This window comes from Anser brachyrhynchus, assembly GCF_964034855.1.
Source record: "Anser brachyrhynchus genome assembly, chromosome: 6".
NCBI classification, from domain to species: domain Eukaryota; kingdom Metazoa; phylum Chordata; class Aves; order Anseriformes; family Anatidae; genus Anser; species Anser brachyrhynchus.
The window spans coordinates 37,277,177-37,296,903 of NC_137700.1; the positions used below are offsets into that span (position 1 = coordinate 37,277,177).

At 34.4% G+C, this 19,727-nt stretch overlaps 1 protein-coding gene across 1 annotated transcript in view; it reads left to right on the plus strand.

Moving 5' to 3' along the window:
• The window catches only part of ATRNL1 (attractin like 1), a 519,237-nt gene extending 500,717 nt beyond the window's left edge, over window positions 1-18,520 (plus strand). Inside the window, exon 29 of the mRNA XM_080597603.1 lies at window positions 15,046-18,520. Within this exon, the coding sequence (XP_080453729.1) occupies window positions 15,046-15,170 (125 nt within the window). The 3' untranslated portion in view covers window positions 15,171-18,520. The remainder of the gene's footprint in view (window positions 1-15,045) is intronic.
• The last annotated feature ends 1,207 nt before the right edge of the window (window positions 18,521-19,727 follow it).

Below are 19,727 nucleotides of genomic sequence, written 5' to 3' on the forward strand. Positions count from 1 at the left end.
TTATCCCTTACTGGGGTTGACAGAGGTTGCAAGAAGATGTCTCAGAAACAGTAATAGTAATTGCACAGAAAAAGAAAATCAAAACACATCTGGCTATGTTAAAGAGCCATTCTATCCATGCATGCTGTTATATGTAACATGCAAAAAATAAATCTTATATAATTTTGAATATTATTTTTAACTGTATCTTACCTAGTAACTGAAATCTGTGTGATAAAATTGCCTCTGTTCTAGGAATTTTTCCCTGGCACCCAGAGCATGCATAGAATTGCACCAGTATAAAATAATCCTTTCTTGTGGTCATACACATGTATCTTTGGAAATCAGATTACTATTTATATATTTATTTACACATGCAGTATTTACTGGCTCAAAAACTCAGCTCAAGTGGACTTGGGGCACTAAAGGCAGAGCCAAGCCCTGAGGCTCTCAAAGCTGAGTCACACTAGATGGCACAGTGATGCACCATATTCATTTGGAACTGTGCAAACAGAAGATATTACTTGCATTTGAAAATATTAGCAACAAAGCACGTTAACTCTTGTGCTATCACCAGAATGCATTGTGTTAGCTTTTAAATACATAATATGTAAGAAAAATATTAAAAAACAAACAAACAAAAAAACATAACTTCCTATCGGAGGTTGGAACCGCCAGAGTGTTCAGCAGGAGCTAAAGATAGACAAAAAGTAAAAGATACAATCTGTAGCAAGGAGCAGCAGATGAGTCTCATTCAGGACAAACAGATTCTTCATGAAAATGCTGTGACATTTATTTTCAAAATTAAAAATTCAAATGCAAGTGTTTAATATGTCTCATACACATCAGTTCTTTCTGCAGTTCTGGGACTGATGCAGTTTTGCCCTTAGTCATTTGGGGACTGCTTTTCCATCCACTTTGATCACATTGTGCTTCTGCAATATTCCCACCAGTTATCCTAAGAACTCTGATAACTGAATCTTGTTTCATCTGCTGTAGAAAATATAATATCAGGAAGGGAACTCTCAAATAAACTGCAGATGAGGGGGGAAAAAAACAACACAAAAATGCTTACTAGCACCTTTAATGTAAACACTGGTATTTATTAGGATTTCATCAAACCTCTCAAAAATTGTAGCATGAATATATAGAATTCACAGCCAGTATCAAACTTTTTCTTTTCTACACAATGCAAAGCATTTATCATTCTGGTATCACAAGGGAAAGAAAACAATGCCAATTCAGAAATAAAACCTCTCATGATTTAATATTGTTGTTTTGTCCCCTGCGATCCTAGAATGATAAATATTGTAACTTCTTTTGTCAGTATCAGAAATACTTTCATATCTGGAATAAAGGCTCATTCATTATATTCATATCGTGTTTTTTTCCCAAATTGTTTTTTCCAAGCTGTTTCAGTAAACGTTGTACCAGTAATATTATGCCAGCTTTCTTGTGGTCATTCCAAAACTTCACAAATACCTCTGATGCTACCAGTGTCATTTCTATTTATTATTATTTCTATTATTATTATTAATATTCTTGAGGCTTTCAGAGGCCTCACTGTTGCTTGGGACCTCATTACAAGGTGCGATGTACAAACGCCTACCTAATCTAACCTACAGAATTACACATGACATACAACTGACCATGAGTGTGGTCCTCTGGGCAGCCCACAGACACAGTGTTTAGTGTGTTACCTTTTTCCCCAAAGGACAAGGGAAGGGACAACCCCACAGAGGGGACAAACCTTTTTTCAATGGACTTTCTGTGCTATTTGTGCCTGAGTAGATGCTGTGTGAGGTCAATTCCTATAAAATTTACACAGAACACATTAGTCATCCCAGGTGAAATATCTGAAGCTTCATCCTCATCTCACATAGCCAAATACAATCTGTTTTTCCCTATTCTTAAAGTCTTTCAGTAACTCAAAACATATATTGATTTCAGAATGTTTCTCCAAACGTTGTTGCCTTTTGCAAGTAGTTTCAGTACTCTAAATGTAAATGAATTATTTTCAGGGGGATTGCACAAATTTGCAATAAATAAAAGTACTTTATATCTTTAAAAGACCTATCCTGACTTCGGTGTGATACCAAACCACCTCTCATTGAATGATGGCATTAGGAAACACAGTCATTGCACTAAGCCTAGGCAAATAAGCATATCAGTTTATTAGCATGTATTAGTTAATTTGTGTGTAGCACTTTGAAGATGATAAGCTCAGTATTTTAATGCTATTTTTCTTTTCTGGACACTTCTCTTGTCTTCATTTCTGAACCACTAAAGAAAAGACAGTAGAAAATGTTTTTTTAAATGAAAACTCTAAAATAGAACTTGAAAGAGCTATTATTTCAAAGAAATCTGAAAAGTCAACTTTGTTCAAGTCAGGGCTTCAATTTTGGGGGCCACATTTCTCCTACCAAGCCTTAGGTCTCTATATAGGTTCATATATGGTTACACATTTATTGCACCAAAGAATTCATGTCTGGACCAGATGCAACTGCTGGTATGCCAGGTGAAAATGCAAAGACTGCATCCTGACTTCATCCCAGATGGAGTGCCCAGTTGTCTAAATTCCTGAGCGTATGCACCTTCAGCTGAGCATAGCAGCAATGTGCCTCAACCCAAAGTCTGTCTTCCTGTAAGAGCCTCCTAGCCTCCCCTTGAAATCTATCTTGTTGTATATGGTGAGGTCTGAAACCACACTTCCTCAGCACCTGCAGACCTTCAGCAGCTTCATGGATGTCTCTCACTGGCACAAATGATAGCTGTATAATTGAAGCCATTCCGGTGGGGAAAAATACATATATATATATATATTTATTTAAATATTTCCATCCCTTTTGCAGCATGAACAGAGAAAGTAGTTGAACACATCAAAGATGAAAAGTTGCAGAAAAATGTGCACTAGTTAGCACACAGTTTTTAAATTCTTGAAAGAAAATATTGTTTTTAAAGCATCTATAGGGCTGAAATAATGAAATAAGGCTGGCTGTATTTAGATTATTCACAATCTTCTCCATCACTCCTAAAGAAATATTTAGATCATAGTTCAAATATGAACAGTTATTTTTATCTCTCTTTGTAAATAGTAGATTTCTCTTGGAAAAGAATTTCTCACTAAAATGAGAAGTCAGAAGGACAAATAATATAAATGATTGTTGAGATGCAAGCAGCTTTTAAAACCTGCCATACCACTACCTCCTTGTGCTATTACAATCCAGAGAGATGAAAGTATGTGGAAGGGAATTAGAAAAATCTGAGTAACTATCAGATTCACAAAGAGAATTCCTGATTATTCAAAGTCTAGGTAGAGAAAAATAAGTACTTTGTAAAGGCAGTTAAAATAGTGGGGTGACTCACAACTAATGAAACAAGAAGCAAAGGAATAGAAAATGAAGAGATGAAGAGCTGTTTGGAGGGAAGGCAATGAAAAATAGTGTAGAGAAAAGCCAGGAATCCTATATATTCCATTGTTCTTATATTGAATGCTTGTCCAGACAAGACAGAACAGACAAATCCAACTCAAATGCTCATGCATCTGAACACCAACCTTGTAGAAATTTCAAGAAGTCCCTCTCATCTCTGACCTGTTTGAAGGATAATTAGCATTATAAAATCTCACACATTGCCAAATCCTATTCTCACAACCCTTTTTCCCCTTACCTTTAAAGATAGAAACAAGGTGTGGTGTGCTACCTACCATTTCAATTCTTTGCACCTAAGCTTGTGGCAAGCTTTTGGAACTAGCCCTAAGCAGGAAACAAGCTTTTCATTATCACCGTCTTTTCTATTCTTTATGAAAATTATTGTTTGCTTATAGTTGCTTCAGAGTCTCAAGTGTATGGTGTCTAATGGCATTGCTTTAAAGTTTTATATTTTATCTTTATAACTTAGGATAATTATTTATAGTTGCAAATCGTAATGTAGCAGTATTATGGGAAACAGAATGCTGGATTGCATTGCAAAGGGAAGAGCAGATTCAGGGTTTATTGCATTATTATATTATAGAAGGCACTTTAGAGGCTACAGAAGAAAGCAACTCAAATTGTAGCACTTCTCAGAAGCTGGGATAGTACAAAACAGATTTCATTCACAACACACTCTTGTGTCATCATCACCGTATATACAGCCATTAAAGTATAATTGAAATATAGAAGATCAGGAAATGAGAGATGAAGCCAAGTTTTCCACATGTGATCAAAAAGCATATGGGAAAAAATAGAGGGGGAAAAGGTCTGCAGTTCAATAGAAAGTAGAAGACAACATAATTTCTGCTTTTAAAAAACAGATGGGAGATTTAGATAAAATGAAGTGAGGGAATTCTAATGTCCTGCTGAAGGTTTATTTCTCCTTCATCACAGACTAAAAACTTTTTGAAAATACACAAATGAAAAATATCTCTTAATCACGTCCTGGAAATATAAAGCTAGCATGGCACTTCATACAGTGCTTCACTTTTAGATGAAAATAACATGAAGAACAATGCACAGAATTGCTCTAAATCTTGCCTGTTGTCACAAAGAATGATTCTGGCATTGGAAAGGCCTAACCAGAAAGTCGCCCTTGCTGCATCATCTTCTCTCTGGTTTCATTTCTGCCACTTCTTAGTCCCATGGTTAGTGATGAGGAAGGGCAGCTGTAGAAACTCTTCAGTACCTGTTTTATTTATACTGACATCTTCTGGGAGCTGACTTTGCTAGGAAATTGGCTTTATGAGAACTTCTGGATTGTTATCTTTCACCCGATTTCTAGCTTTTATTTTCAAATCCATCTATTTGCAAAAGTCTTGTTCAATAAAAAAGGAGTGAGAGACTTTACCTTGTTTGTTGGATAAAATGGTGGTGTGCAGGAATTTTTCAAATGACAAAACTTATCATTTTGTAATATTTGTACCATAATATGGTATATGTATTTCAAATTTTAAAATGGGATTGGTAAATTAGAAAATGAGTGCTACTTGTCAGCTGTTGGAGTGTGAGTACACATAGAGCTAGGTAACTGTCACTATTTCCTGCCAGTTTTCTGTTTTTTGTTTTTGGTTTTGGTTTTTTTTTTCCTCTCCCAGCTAGGAAGGATGCCTAGGGAACATAATGTATTTTCAGTGATGCACAATCATAGTATTAGTATCTCACAGTTTCAGGCATTTACTCTATCTGCATGTGTCATGCAAACAGAAACTGTGCTCTGCTACTATCATTTTACTGATATTTATCTATATTGACTGTTTAGAGCCAATGGTATTTAATAAATTACAAACAGACTGTTTGAAATGGAATATTTTTTTCCATACATTTTGATAGTAACCAGGTCTAAGTGTGTCATTTTGCTTGCTAAAGTTATAATATAGTGTATTCAGTATACTGTAGAAGATTCAGGAAGAATAAATCAGTAGCCATATAGCCTGCCTGCATATACTAGAGCCCCCTTCAGAATTATTCATTATTCTCTTTCAGCACTGTGCAGGAATCTGATAGGGCCATTTCTATGATTTATTTATTTATTTATTTGCATTTTATTGGCCGAGCTTTTTTTCAGATTTTACCAAGATTTTCTGCTTACTTCTGAAGCTTCTTTATTCTTGGGCATTAATAGGTACCAAACTTACAAGCAACCTTGTGTTAGAGATGCTGGGGATGTTGTCATGTTAGTAATATTTCAAAATATGTTTCAAAATTCTGGGCACACTTTCAGTCCTGTTGACTTAATTCTATGTTACGCTCCCAAGATCGTTTGTTTTGTCACAGTGACTGCTGGCTATGGAGCTGGGGATGTACTGAATGTCTAGTTGTGGAAATCAGCAGAATACTGAAAAACTGGCATTGTTATTTGGCCAAAACCAAATTACAAGCCAAACAGTGGTTAGAGCAATGATATATTGCAGCAGGATGTTGGCAATGGAAAACAAGTCCAGTACTTTGTCAGCCTTGGAAAGCAAAAATTATAAGTGAGAATTCATTATGGGAAAAGCACTGCAGATAGCATACCTACTTCTGATTAATCTTTTGAGAGTCCTTTTGAATTTCTGGTGAACTGTAATCATTTGTTTGTATGAACGTATTCATCACTTTCTGGTTTAAATAATTTTTTTGACAGTGGAAAATAAAACAGCATCTGCAAAATAAAGGTGCCAGAATGAGAAACAGCAACACACAGCATCTTTGAGGTTTACAGCTCTGATCTTCTTCCTTAAAAGTAAATGATAATGTAAATAGTATTGCGTTATCTCCGGTGGGAGTAGAATTGGCCCCTGTTGGGCCCTTGAACCTATTGTCTTTACGGTTGTGTGTTTTGTCTTGAGGAGAGGAGAGGTCTGATATCAGAGCAATAAACTGCATAGCTGAGGAATGGCAGTGAGAGAAATAGAGTGTAAGAGTAGTAAAGCTGCAAATCTAAAAATATTTGTTATCACCCAGATCAAACATTAGGGAGGTATTCACAAAAACTGAATTACACCTGGCAAGGTTAATCACCCCAGATTTCCTCTACAGACATGAAGAGATCTGCTTTAAATCACCTTCTGCAAGTAAAGCGTCTCTGGAGGGAAGCAAACCCCACTGAATCTCTCTGCCTTGTCTCCATTTAACTATTCCCTGATTGTTCAGTCATGCCTAAAACTTCTCTCTTTTTCTCAGATACTCACATATATGCAGGTTTTCTGATTACTTAATTGCATGAAATGATAGTTCAGCACTGTATTGTCTAGTGCACCCTGTGATACAAATGGTAAATCTTTGTCTCACAGGTGTTCATCCTATTCAGGATGTTTAGTAAGGCTTTAGCTTTCATCACAGTGGTTAAACTGTCCAACTTGCATGAATGGATTTGGTTTAAAAAGCTTTAAAAATGTAACTGAAGCTCACAAATTTTTAGTTTTCTTACCTTTACCTTTCTCTGATTGCCATGCAGGATCCCACTCAAAGGAGATGACTGAAGGTAGAGACAAAGTAAAATAATGCTGCATGAGTAAACTTGGGTGTACTGGTCTGGAGGAGGCTTTTGCAATCCGAATGTGTCTTATTGCTATAGTGAGGTTCATAAACTAACCCCACCTGTGATACTAACTTCTAAACAAAACCAATTAGAATTTCATTTGTATTTACCCAGGTATAGCTAAAAGTGAGTGAAAATATTGCTTCTTTGGTACTTTAAGTATATCTTTTTCTCTTCTACAGCAATGGGTTTACAAGACCAAATTAGATTCTGGCATGATTAATGCATCTCACCAAATTCTTGCAGAGTAGCAAATTAGTTTATAGTGATTTTCTTGAAAACAAATTAAACTGGTGCACAACATCACAAGAATAGAGATGTTTTTCATAACATATGGATAAACGATTCAATGGAAAGATGTTATCAAACTGAAAATTTAATAGTTTTTTGTGAAAAAAAACCTGAATGTTTCAAATATTACTGTCTGTTATGGAAAATGGTGTAATTACGTGCATTTTAATGCATGATGTGTAACATGCAGTGGCAGTGTATTAAGGAGTTAATTGGCAGGAAGTTTGCACATGTTCTAAGCAGATTATTCTTTTTAGCTGTTTTTAATCATCAGTTAAAAAACAACCCCCCTTATTTTCCTAGTAACTTAAAATAACAATTTCTGTAACAGGTGATTTTCCATTCATGTATTTAATTGATAGCTTTCTGAAAATATTACATATCCTATAAAATTTGTTTTTTACCCCTAAAATTTAATCATGTTTTGCTACTGACATGCCTGTTTGAGATTCCAACTTATATTCTAGAAATGCAAAGCAGAAAAAGACTGATTACATGCAAAATTATTTATGCATCAATTGTTCCTTATTTCTTAATGTAAAAAGATTATTTACAAAGAAAATTTTCCATCATTTTGTATAAAATGAGCTGTGTTGAGAAAAGCAATGGAATAGTTAAGAGCATTCACAGATTTCTGTAATCGTCATTTGTGGTCAAAGGTCCAAAAATTATAAAGGGATTAAAATAATGGTCTAGCAACAGATTATTTGTCTGTAACTAGTGCCAAGGTAAAACACCTTAGAGAAAAACGTTAAGCAACTTTAATTCGCTTAGCTCTGCTATTCTGTGGGAAGAATATACTTACTGACTATATTTGATGCCTGCTTTATTAATTGAAATTTAGTACTGATAAGTATTTCAGCTTTAGGAGCTATTACTCAACTGGTCTAAATTTAACCATTCCCCAAGCATATTTTAATATCTACAGTGAGTCAATAAGAGGTTTTGAGACAAACATTTTATTTTCAGACTCAGCAGTCAACTACATTTTTTTTTTCCCCCAGTCTTTGGAGTCAGTCGTATTCTGAATATCACTGATAAATCTGTGACAAGCTTTAACTGTCACAGCTTAAGGTGGGCTTTCCTTTTCAAATTTAAGGATAGTTTGTGGCAAAGTAATGTATCAGAAATGTCAAAAAAAAAAAAAAGAAAAAAAAAGTATTGGTGTTCCATTTCCTGTTTCCTTTGTAAAAAATGCATGTATTTGACTTCAGTGAAAGTCCCTGTTCTATACAACTGAATTTGCATTACGCATCAACAACAGGTTATGTTACCCTAAGCTTCATTTACAAACCTATTTTATGTAATTTTTTTTTCTTTGCCACAAGATTTTTTTATTTTTTTTTATTCAGTTCTTATTCCACTATTTTCCCTTGAGTCTGTTAATGGCACCATTACCCTTGCTGTCCCTCTGGTCTTGCCCAAGTGTTCTTGCCAACTATGGTTCCTTTGCTTCCCCACAACCAGGCTGTATGATAGCCTTGCTGAATTCTGCTGCTGCTGCAGCCTCTCTAAAACACTATCTTCCCTCTGCATCTGCAAAACAAAAGCCCTTGTTCAGGATCTCTGCACCTTACTTCTGAATTACTGCCACATTCAGCAAATGCTATCTTAACCACATTTATTTCAGATCATTTTCTTGACTAGTTGGTTTATCACAAAAATAATTTTTAGTAGCTCCATGGACTTCCTTTTCCTATTGCTTCAAATATCATTATTCATCTTCAAGACCCTTCATGACTTACTATCTCTTAGGCAGTTCCAAATGAGAGTTCACCTCCCAGCTCGGTTCAGCCGTGATCCCGATCTTTCTTTCCCACTTTTTTAGCATATTTCTGCTTCCTTCTGCACTGCTTTCCCTGAGACAGGTGCACAGTTCTGATGATGCAGTCCAGCAAATTTCAATAATCTCGTGTTATTGCATTAAATTAATTATATTAATTTAATTAATATATTAAATTTTATTATATTAATTATAATATTAAGCTCCTTGAGTTCAGAAAAGCAGGAGAGAAAAAACAGCTTTAAGCTAACCAACATGAGATTGCACCAGTCCCAACCTACCTCCATGGTGCCTCCAACATCTCACTACATTCCCTTTGTCACTACCGTATTTGCTTGTCGTGCTGAACAGACAAGACCTACCCCAAAGAGCTTGGATAGCCATGAAAATTGGTGCAGATTAGCCTAGCATACATGTACTCTGACCTTCCGGCTGTCCTTGGGAAGGTAGCACGCACCTTAGTCACATTGCCAATCCCCATCTGCCTGTAGCCAGAGACCAAACAGCGCATGCTGTCTCAGCCGCTGGCTGGATAGTTTAAAGGCACCAGACATTGCACAGACCTGCATTACAAACTAAACTAGAAATATCTCACACTGAAAGGGAAGGGAAAACTGCCTGACCGTACACAAAAAATCACTAGCAGCCCCTCAGAACACAAATATTTCACACAAATATGTAGGGCCATTTCCTTTTCAAAATGAGAAAAATTGGGAAAGGCTGAACATTTCATAAAAGATCCTTTATTGTATAGTCTGCATTTCCCACAAACTGACAGCAAGCAATTTATAAGTCTATTCTGGGAATACGAGTTTCCTAGCCCCTCACAGATAGCTGTTATTGCTAAATACCAAGGGTATAATGCAAAAGAGCATGACATCTCCTCTCTTCTAGTGTGTGGCTATTTAATTCCACACTATCATTATTTAGTTTATTATTGTTATGGTTTAAGCTCTGTCTCATATTTTACTTATTTAATTAAGTTATATGCATAAGAAAAGAAAACCATACCTCCTGGTCTCCTGGCTGTCTTCCCATCTAGCAAAAACTGTCACTGAAAAAGAAATGATGAGGTTACTTGCCCAAAGTAATTTCCTAGTTAGTTTAGTTTTTTTAAATATATCTTTCTCATAGTAAGAGTAGTGTCAACTTAAAATACATATCCATGCACCAAACAGGAAGAGAGGCCCATAACAAGATTGTGATTTTGAGGTGCTGTCAGTGCTGTCAGCTTGTCCTTTAAAAATAAATAAATAAATAAATAAATAAATAAATAAATAAATTTAACATGAAAGGTTACGCAGATACTTACTCTTCTTCGCAGTTGCTTAAGATGGCTGTTCTCCATGACTAAGCCTGTAGCCTGTGATTTCTGGATATTGTCTAGGCACACCTGCTAGATCAGGACCCTCAGATATACATGCAGGATTGGACCATTTTATGATATTAAAATGAACTTAGCTCTATCTTGAGATACAGCTCCATGGTACCTCCGGCCATGCACAATGTTGAATTTCAGATGGTTCAATTTTTCTTATAGAAAGTAGTTATTTGAGTATCAGATCTGTATGTGGTTAGGAGAAGGTTTTGTGTATCACTCCTTTGAATCCAGAATTCTTCTCTTGGTTCCACCTGATGTGCCTTCTATCTCCCCACATGACTTGCTCTACAGCACAGGCATATGAGTATGTAGCACAAAGAACAGTCTGTTCTTTTTAGTCATGAAAACTAATCACAAGTTGGTCCATTTGAAAAAAGTTTGGTTAATGAGAAAACAGGAAAAGTATAGGAAGTACCAGACAATCCTGAAAATTTTAACAACTAAACTGAATAAGAATACACCTAGTGCAATGTTGTATAGAATGTGAGAGAATTGTTTCAGTGGATATTCAGAAACACTTGCCCAGTAATGATCTTTTTGAAAGTTCTATTCCTCTGCCATTATAACCAATATAGCTACTGTATATGTTTCCTATAAAGAATAAATGCACGCTGTCCTGGATTGCATCCACAAATGTTATGGTGATCAAATTAAGAAGTAGATAATAAAAGACTGCATTTTTAATGAAGTATTTTTGTATATAAATGTGTCATTTATAAACATTCAATATATGTGTTGGGTATGTATAAAAAAGGTCTTTATAGACTTGAAATAATGATAAATTACAGACCTCATAAAAATTCTAATTTTATTGATATAATCATGAACTTGTCTTCACTGTATGTGATGGTCATCTTCCTCAGACACTAGAGACTGTAATTCTCATGACTTTCTCAATATGTCTTCAAACTGTTTAGATCCATTTGTATGGATATTCATAGACATTGCACCTTATAATATGAAAAGTGTTCAAATAACATATCTTTGGAATAAAAATACTAAGTCCACTATTAGTTGAGCATGTACTGGAACAGATCTCCAAAGAATCAACAAAAAGACGTGATGCAAATAGTGCTGTGTGCTGAAGAATAAAGCTATTAAAGTAATGGTATACAGTTTACCCAGTTTTTTTTTTTTTTTTTTTATGCTTTAAGTCTCTCTGTATGGTAGCTGTCATTTTATTTTCATTGCTTAAGGTCACCTTAAGAAATGACAATAATATTGGTTAAAATATCAAACAATTCTAATTGATCTACATGAGCTGTAGTTATTTTACTGCCTTCAGCATTCTGAATTTTCTGATTGTGTGTGGCAATGAAAATGTGTAGAATTTAATCAAGTGAAGACATCTATCCAATTGTTATCTCCAAATAATACATATTTAAATTGGAAAAAAAAAAAAAAAAACATTTCCAATTACCTGCCAAACTATGAATCTGGGGTCATTCTTTGTTCCCTTACTTTTAACAAAGTAACAGGAAGAACTCAATGTACTTCTCATTAAAATGAACAATAGAGGAGGAGAAAAAGGTTTTAAATATGCAAGCCAGCATGTAAGACTAACTTTTTCAATGTTAGGGTTTTTTCTGCTTTGAGAGATAGCGTAGCCTTACATCAGTACCAATGTAGCTGTATACAATCAGAGGAAAAGCGTTTAAACATCCCAGCATGGGTATTTCCATTTAAATCTGATTACAGTGAAATAAAACTGTAGCTATTAAAGGTTTAGAAGAACTACAAATACAAGCAGTAAAAGAAGACAGTTAGTAAATGAGGTAGTAAAACATTTCAGCGGGGCAAACAGTTTATAGCACTCAGCCTTCCTGTAGCAGACTGTGCTATTCACTACAGACCCGTGCACTGTTCCCTGAACTGCACTTAAACCTGCAATTAACCTTTCACGCCTAATGAAGCTGTTTTGCTGGAAAATTAAAATATATAGTACTGCCTGTTTTTACAGAGACTGGGAGGAGAGCATCACAAAATGAATGACTTTTTCCGACGCTTTTGTTCAAATGCAGAATTAAAGTGCTGTTTGTATATAAATCGGGAACATGCTTTTGAAGGCAATCTCATTTGATGTGCTGTATTTTATTCCTGTACTTATTAATTGTTTTGCATAATTGTATAAAAAATATAAAAAATTCACACACCAGTAATTTTATGATTAGACACTTACTTCCTGAGAATGAACTATTACCATTTAACTTCCATTAGGAAAGACAATAGTTCTGCTAAAGACAACCAAGTTCGTATTGCTTTCTCTGGTATTTTTCTCATTGTGGATGCAATTATGTCTTACAAAAATAAACTTTCCACTTATGTATTTGACTGGGCTCACTTCTTAATGATCTTTCCATATATATACATAAAACAAGCTACAGATTGTTTTAGCTTCGCAGAACTAGGTCAGGTTATTTCTATAACATTTAGTAGAAAAACAAACTAAACTCAAAAATAGGACTGGTTCTGTAGGTAGGATTGAATTTTGAGAAATTAGACTATTTGAGGTGACCCACTGATTCTGCTTGTGTCATGTTTACTTATTCCACTGTTCCTTTCTGCCACCTTACTTAAGAGTCCGAAGCAAGCAGAAACCATATACTGGTTCAGAAAATACCAGTTTGGTAGGTAGGATGTTTATATAGCAGTGGTCAGGGAAGGAAGGTAAATGGAATAATTTATGAACAGGGGCAACACATATAACAGGTTTTACAATTCCAACTTAATGACTATAAAAGTATTCACATTTGTTGTTTAGATACAAAACCTGTAAAATAAAGGGAAAGTGTGTTGTTTTTCTTTTAATGAATATTTAAACCACAGCATTTTTATTAATTTTTCTGTTATATTTTGATGCAAATTCTGCTTGCTTGCAGTGTCTGTGCATCAGCTTGACTTGGTAAATGAAATTCCTTTAGACCGCCAGTCTGAAATAATGAATTGTTCTCCCAGTTAATTGTATTGCTTTGATAACAAGGAACTATGCAGGGCTTAGAGAACATAATAAATGAATTTCATCAGATGATTTGTGTGACGTTTTGAAAAATGATCTTCTAGAGTGACCTGATTTTAATGGAACTCTAACAGCATGCCAGCGTATCCCAGTATGCAGCATTAGATTTGAAGAAAATAGTTCTTCCTTTTTGTTAATTGTTATGTAGAGTGAGGCTAGCATCATGCATCCAAGCATATTTTAAATTATCTTATAAAAAAATGGAAAGTCTGTTTTCCTAATAATATTCATTCCATTTAGCATACTCTCTAAGCCTAGTTGTTAAAACCAGGATCATGTGTAAGCAAGCATTGTTTTGATTTTATCTTTGAATTTTCTATTACCAGATACAGCTGATATTTTTAAGGTGCCTTGAAGATTTCAAAAATTTCGTCTATCAAAGTCCAATTTAAAGCATCACTGGCTCATGCCAAGAAATGTATGCGTATGTGAGAAAAAAGACTTAATTAATCTTGGCTCTTACATATCCTGAAATGCAGCAATGATAATTGTACTTAGCATTTTACACTATAGTGCTATGAATTTTCAAAAAGCTGTATGCACATTAGTTAATTGTTGCAACATTTTTGTGAAGTAAAGAACATAGTGTTACCATTTGCAGTAGCATTAATTCTTCAGGATACTTGAGAGACTATGATATACAGGGGAGTATGGAGAACCAGCACAATATTGGCCTATATTATGTGTATATTTAAATGTACTTTTGCAAATATAACTATTACAGTTTTATTGTGGCCGTGGTGGAGTATAACACATGAATGATGTGAATAGTCCTAATCCATTTCATTGAAATATCACCTGTGTGAATTAAAAAAATAAAAAATAAAATAGAACTACCATTGATTAAACATTTCAGTAACAATAAAATGGAATAGTAAATTCTTAAACTACTCATTTCCTAGGCATGCCTGTCTATGCCCTTTGTAATGTTGTGTTAAGTTTATAACAGGTTGTGAAATATCGACAATTTAACCACAGTTTGGAAGAGTTTGTGTGAGTTGACCACATTTAGAATTAATACAGGTCAACATCATCATATTTCACTGTCTGTTCACAAGCCCATGCATTCTGGAAATATATTTTCATATCTTTTTATTCATGGTAAATAATAACCTATCGGGACAGGAAGGCACATATATTGAAAAGGGTAATATTCAAGGGTACAGTTTTGTCCTAACTGTGGTCTACATTTTGCTCTTACTTTCTGATTTGCTAGCTTCATCCATTTCTAAATGCAGTGCATAAACATTTAATAAGAGAAAATCCATGTCAGAGTGCTTCTGGTCCACAGAACCAAGAAAATGGTGATAAAGAGAGAGGTGAAGCTAAGATCACGCAACAAATCCATAGGAGACTTACACAGAACATGACTCTCCTGATTCCCAGTCTGGTCTCCTAACTGCACTTTTTTCTTTCTCTTTCTTCATTGTTAGCAGGTAGCATTTCAGAAAGAGAGAACTTGGTTATCTACCTCTAAATTAAAGCTGATCTCTTCTGTGAAAGTATAAAAACTGCATGAAAGGTACCACCATACTGTTATGGAAGTCTTCTCAGGAAAGCTGGGCATTAAATTCTATTTTCCCTTTATTTATCTTACAGGTCTTGCAATTGCAAGTGCACTGATAGACATTTCACAACAGAAGCCTGCGGACTGTAAAGATAAGAGTTCAGGAGTCAGAAATCGAAAACATCATCTTTCAACACGTCAAGGAACTTGTGTCTGAGATTCAAAAACTTCAATTGTATATTCTGTAATGTTTTCTTTTTAAATGGCTTCCATTGAAAGCTATACTACAGCCTCAGTTTTTATGGAGGCAAATCTATGAATGAACATATGAGGTACTGTGCTCTGTTAGTCACACAGCCTACTATACCCCAAAGCAGAACAAACTTATGGTAGGTATATTTGATGAGCTTTAATGAAAAGAGTGGATTCTGATATCAACAAAAGATTAAATAAATACCTAGCATTCTTAATCCTGAACATATCAGAGCAGGGAAAATCCTTGAGCAGAACTAGGAAAAACTGTACATTGTTTTGTAATGTAGAAGGAAATTGTATAATTGAAAATTAAGCGAATTCCAGGAAACTAAAGGACATTTTTGTATAGCTTAATGTAACAATGAGAATTGTACAGTTCTTTCCTTGTAATCAGAATTAAGATGTCTTTCCAGTAAGCAGGAACTACAGAGGATCATCTGGATTTCGGTGTTTTTTTACCATTGCCCAAAATAGGTAGGCAACTTTTGAATTTAGCATAGGTAGAACCTGAGAATACCACAAGTAATATTTAAAGGAAAATTATATTAAAATATACATATATATTTCAGATTTTTTTTTTTTTAACTTGCAAAAGGTTCAGAAATGTAATCTGTGTTGCTACAGAGTGATGGGTGGGCTTTCATTTTTCTGTTCCTAATACCCTTTCCAGAATTCTGATTGAGATATTTTACAAACAGCTCATGTGAGACTTCCATGCCAGGCAATTCATTAGCAAAATTGATTGAGCACGAGAAAGTTTCTTTTGTGATCAAGTTTGGCATTTTTTCCAAGAGAGTCTCCAAGATTGCAAGTCTAACTTGCTGTTACTCTACAGTAATATACCTGCTCCCATTTCAAAACTGAAAGTTTCTAGTATCTATAAATTATTCTGACCTTCAAACAAAAGAAATGAATCCCAGTCAGCACTTTGACCCTTGTTTAACAGCACAATATGGTTTTCTGATGGTGTTGATCTCCCAGCTGCAGAATTTCATCTCAGCCTCGCTTTCAAAGCAATTACCCTGCATACCAAAAATTAAATATGTATTTATAAATTCAAGTTGCTTCCAACGGTGGTTCTGAAATTCAACATCCGGTATGGATCCTCACACAATCAGTACTCAGCAACAACAAGCAGACAAAAGAGTTTCCTTTTCACTGGACATTAGCCTTTTGGGGGCTTTGTCACCACCACATATAACCTAGCAAACAGCTTTAATGGCCCTCAGGCTTTTTATTTGCTCAAAATTCACAAATATACAAAAAAGTAAGAGTATGCTAGGGGTAGGTAGCAGACGTGTCATGTTCTAATTTATGCATTACACGTTGACAGCAGTATAATATGAAAAAAGTAGTTTTGTATGAGTTTGTTGAAAGTGTAGTTTCTCAGCTACAAATTTGCCACCATGCTAGTACAGGAGACTGATACAGAGGTATAAATTCCTCATGTAATGATAGACTTTTGGTAAATATGAAAGATATAAAAAGATAATTGATGTTTACTACTATATCTGTATTTTTCATGTTCTTTTTATTTCAGGAAAATGATGACATTTTACTGTTTATAGTTGACTACATAGTTACTTGCATGCCACGGTGGTGCAGTAGCAGTAATAAAGCCCTGTTGTGAGTTGTGTTTATTTTGTAATGCCATTCATACCTTGAAGTACTCAGCTTAATTAATTTGGGTGAGGACTAAGTGTAAAAATAACTATAAAAAGGAACGATTGTACAGTGTGTAGTTATATCTTATACAGAAATATTAGGTTGCATCTAACCATGACTGCTCTATTGTTTTGATAAATTATGCACTTATGAATTATGATATAATTATTTCTTATGCTGGCATGATTGCTTCAGTATTTTCATATCTTAAAATAAGATTATTATCCTAAAATAATGACATCACAATCTTGTGACTTTTATTGCCTATTCTGACTTCAATCTCTTATATCTTAAAATTTCAAAAACTCCTTCTTAAAGCTCCTATTGGGAACTTTCAATCAGTGCTACTTGATAGAGTGAAAAAAATGGTCTTTTGTAAACAACCCTTTCTGTCGGTTTTCAAGTTGATCTGTTCAAATGAATATAAGCCAGTGGAACTGGTTTATAGGATACATACATTTAAGAAAAGGAAAGAACCACTTGTCTGGAATATTTTCCAAGCTCTGTATTATCCTCAACCTAAACATTTCACATAAGAAATATACAGTGTGTGTTTTTTGAGTGTACTGGAAACCCTGTGCACAGAAAGACCATGTATTCTTGTAGAGCAGTTCTGACTGTACTCACAAAGGATTACTTTTCTGTATCTCAACTGGAGTTTTACAATTACTTGAAAAGCAGATAAGAGTTTAAAAGGGATTAAAATATTTTATTGCAGCATTGGAGATGGGCAAATATCAGACATTTTATTATTATGTTAACAGTAAAAAATGTTATTTTATTGTATAAGAAAAGCATGTTTGTTATGGGATCATTCAGCATTTTCATTCACTCTGAGAATGTTTTTTCTTAATGTATCTTTCTTCTCCCAGGGTCCCTAATTGCATGCAAATTAGTAAAGGCATACAATAATAAAATAGAGAGAAATAGTTATATAACGGCCAAACCTAAATACCAGAAGATTGCCAACAGACTTCAAACCAAAGCTTCAGAGTAACTGTTACCACTTTCTATTTTAAAGGTATAAAAATAGTATGATATGTCTGGTAGCAACTTTCTGTCAGTTGTTGGCAAGTCCTAGCTTTTTAAGAATGACCTCTGTACATCAGATGAGATGTTTTATCAACTGTCATATTATGACTGCTTCATGAGAAAGCCAATTTTGCTAAACCCTGCTTTCCAAGATTAACATTTGAACTCTTTCTTAGAGTCAGAAAATGTTGAATGGCCTGTTTTAACCCTAGTGTGATTTACGTTGGACAAAAAATAAATGACTAAATGCTGTTCTGGAAAGTAAGCCCATAGTGAAGTTTTGACTGTCAGGATTCAACCCCAACCCCCTCAGCCCATTGATTCTGCTGAGGGAAATTCAGCAGCTATGACTGTTCAAAATTACTCTTCAAAATAGACTGTCCATGGTAGCATGGGCTCATAAGTCTTTCATTTCTTCTATGTACATGTATATTTATAAAAAGTCCTGAAACTACTTAAATAAAATTTGTGCACATATAAATAACACACTAGAATACTTGCTTCTCATTACATTCCTTTGAAATGTAATGGAATGTTAATGTACCTATACAGAAAATAAATAAATAAATAAACGGTTATTTGTATGGTACCCCTATTAAAGTTATATCTAAAAAGCTAACTTCTAGATATGTTAATGCATGAAGATACCATTAATTGGGAATATTGAGATTAATCTGATTTAAAAATTTTCATAGCTGACTGCTCTCTATAAAGTCCCCTCCCATCTTCCCAAGCTAGACACTTTTGGACAAATTCACATTGAGATTTTGCATTTGCTATGAGTAAAATCTGCAGCAATAATTGTTTTCTAAGTAATCTAATGCAGAGAGATGGAATTCTGATGGTAAGAATTTTAGTTTGAGATCGCTTTAACTGGCATTCAGTCTTCATACATAATAACTTTCATAGTATAAATTTAATTATAAAATCATTATGTATCTAATTATATTACCATTAAAAAAAAAAAATCTTTCAAAAGGTTTCTTGACAATAAAGGAAAAGTGTCTGTTAAAGGTAATTAACAATCCCTCTCTTTTTTAATGCAATGTTGTCCTATCTGGAATTCTTGACATTGCTGAAAAAAAATCAATAAATTAATTTTTCAGTGTTTAAAGTGCAGAGTTATATAAAAAGCTGTAATTTACTGATTCTCATGTCAGGTAGTTTCTAAAGTAAAGTATGAACTACTTAGGGATAATTTACATGCTTCTAATAAATATAGTTCCTCTGACAACAATAGCAAAATTCCCATTGTCTTGCAGGTACCCACAACTTCCCATATTGGCTTCAGCTGTGCTTGCTTGTTAAACACTAAGAACAACAAAGCTCTCAAAAGCAGCCTTGCAGAACCTGGGCTTGAATAAATTGGAGACATATCTTGTTTCATGTTCTCTGTATTTAATGTTATTTCACTTTCAAAATCCATACTTATATTTCTATATTACATATGTAGCCACATAGCTACAGATATTTCTGATGTTGAAAATCAGCATTTGTGTATTTATTTGAAATTCTAGTGGCCCCTTGAAATTCACTGTGAAGTCAAAAGGGGACTATTATTACCCTAGGCTTTAATTTGCCAATATTTCTTCAGTCATGCTAGTTGAAGCTCAGTCATGTTTAGGTAAAAAGAATTCTTTGCACCACTTCTGAAATATTCAAAACTTTCTTATTCTAAAATAAGAAAGCAAGGTTGGAAATGATGAACAAAGATGGAGAAAAAAAGTCTTTAAAACACACAGGAAGCATTTCTGTATGGAGTTACACAATCGGTTTCACAGCTGATCTAAATCAGAACATTTTCTTGTTCTTGGTTTCCTCA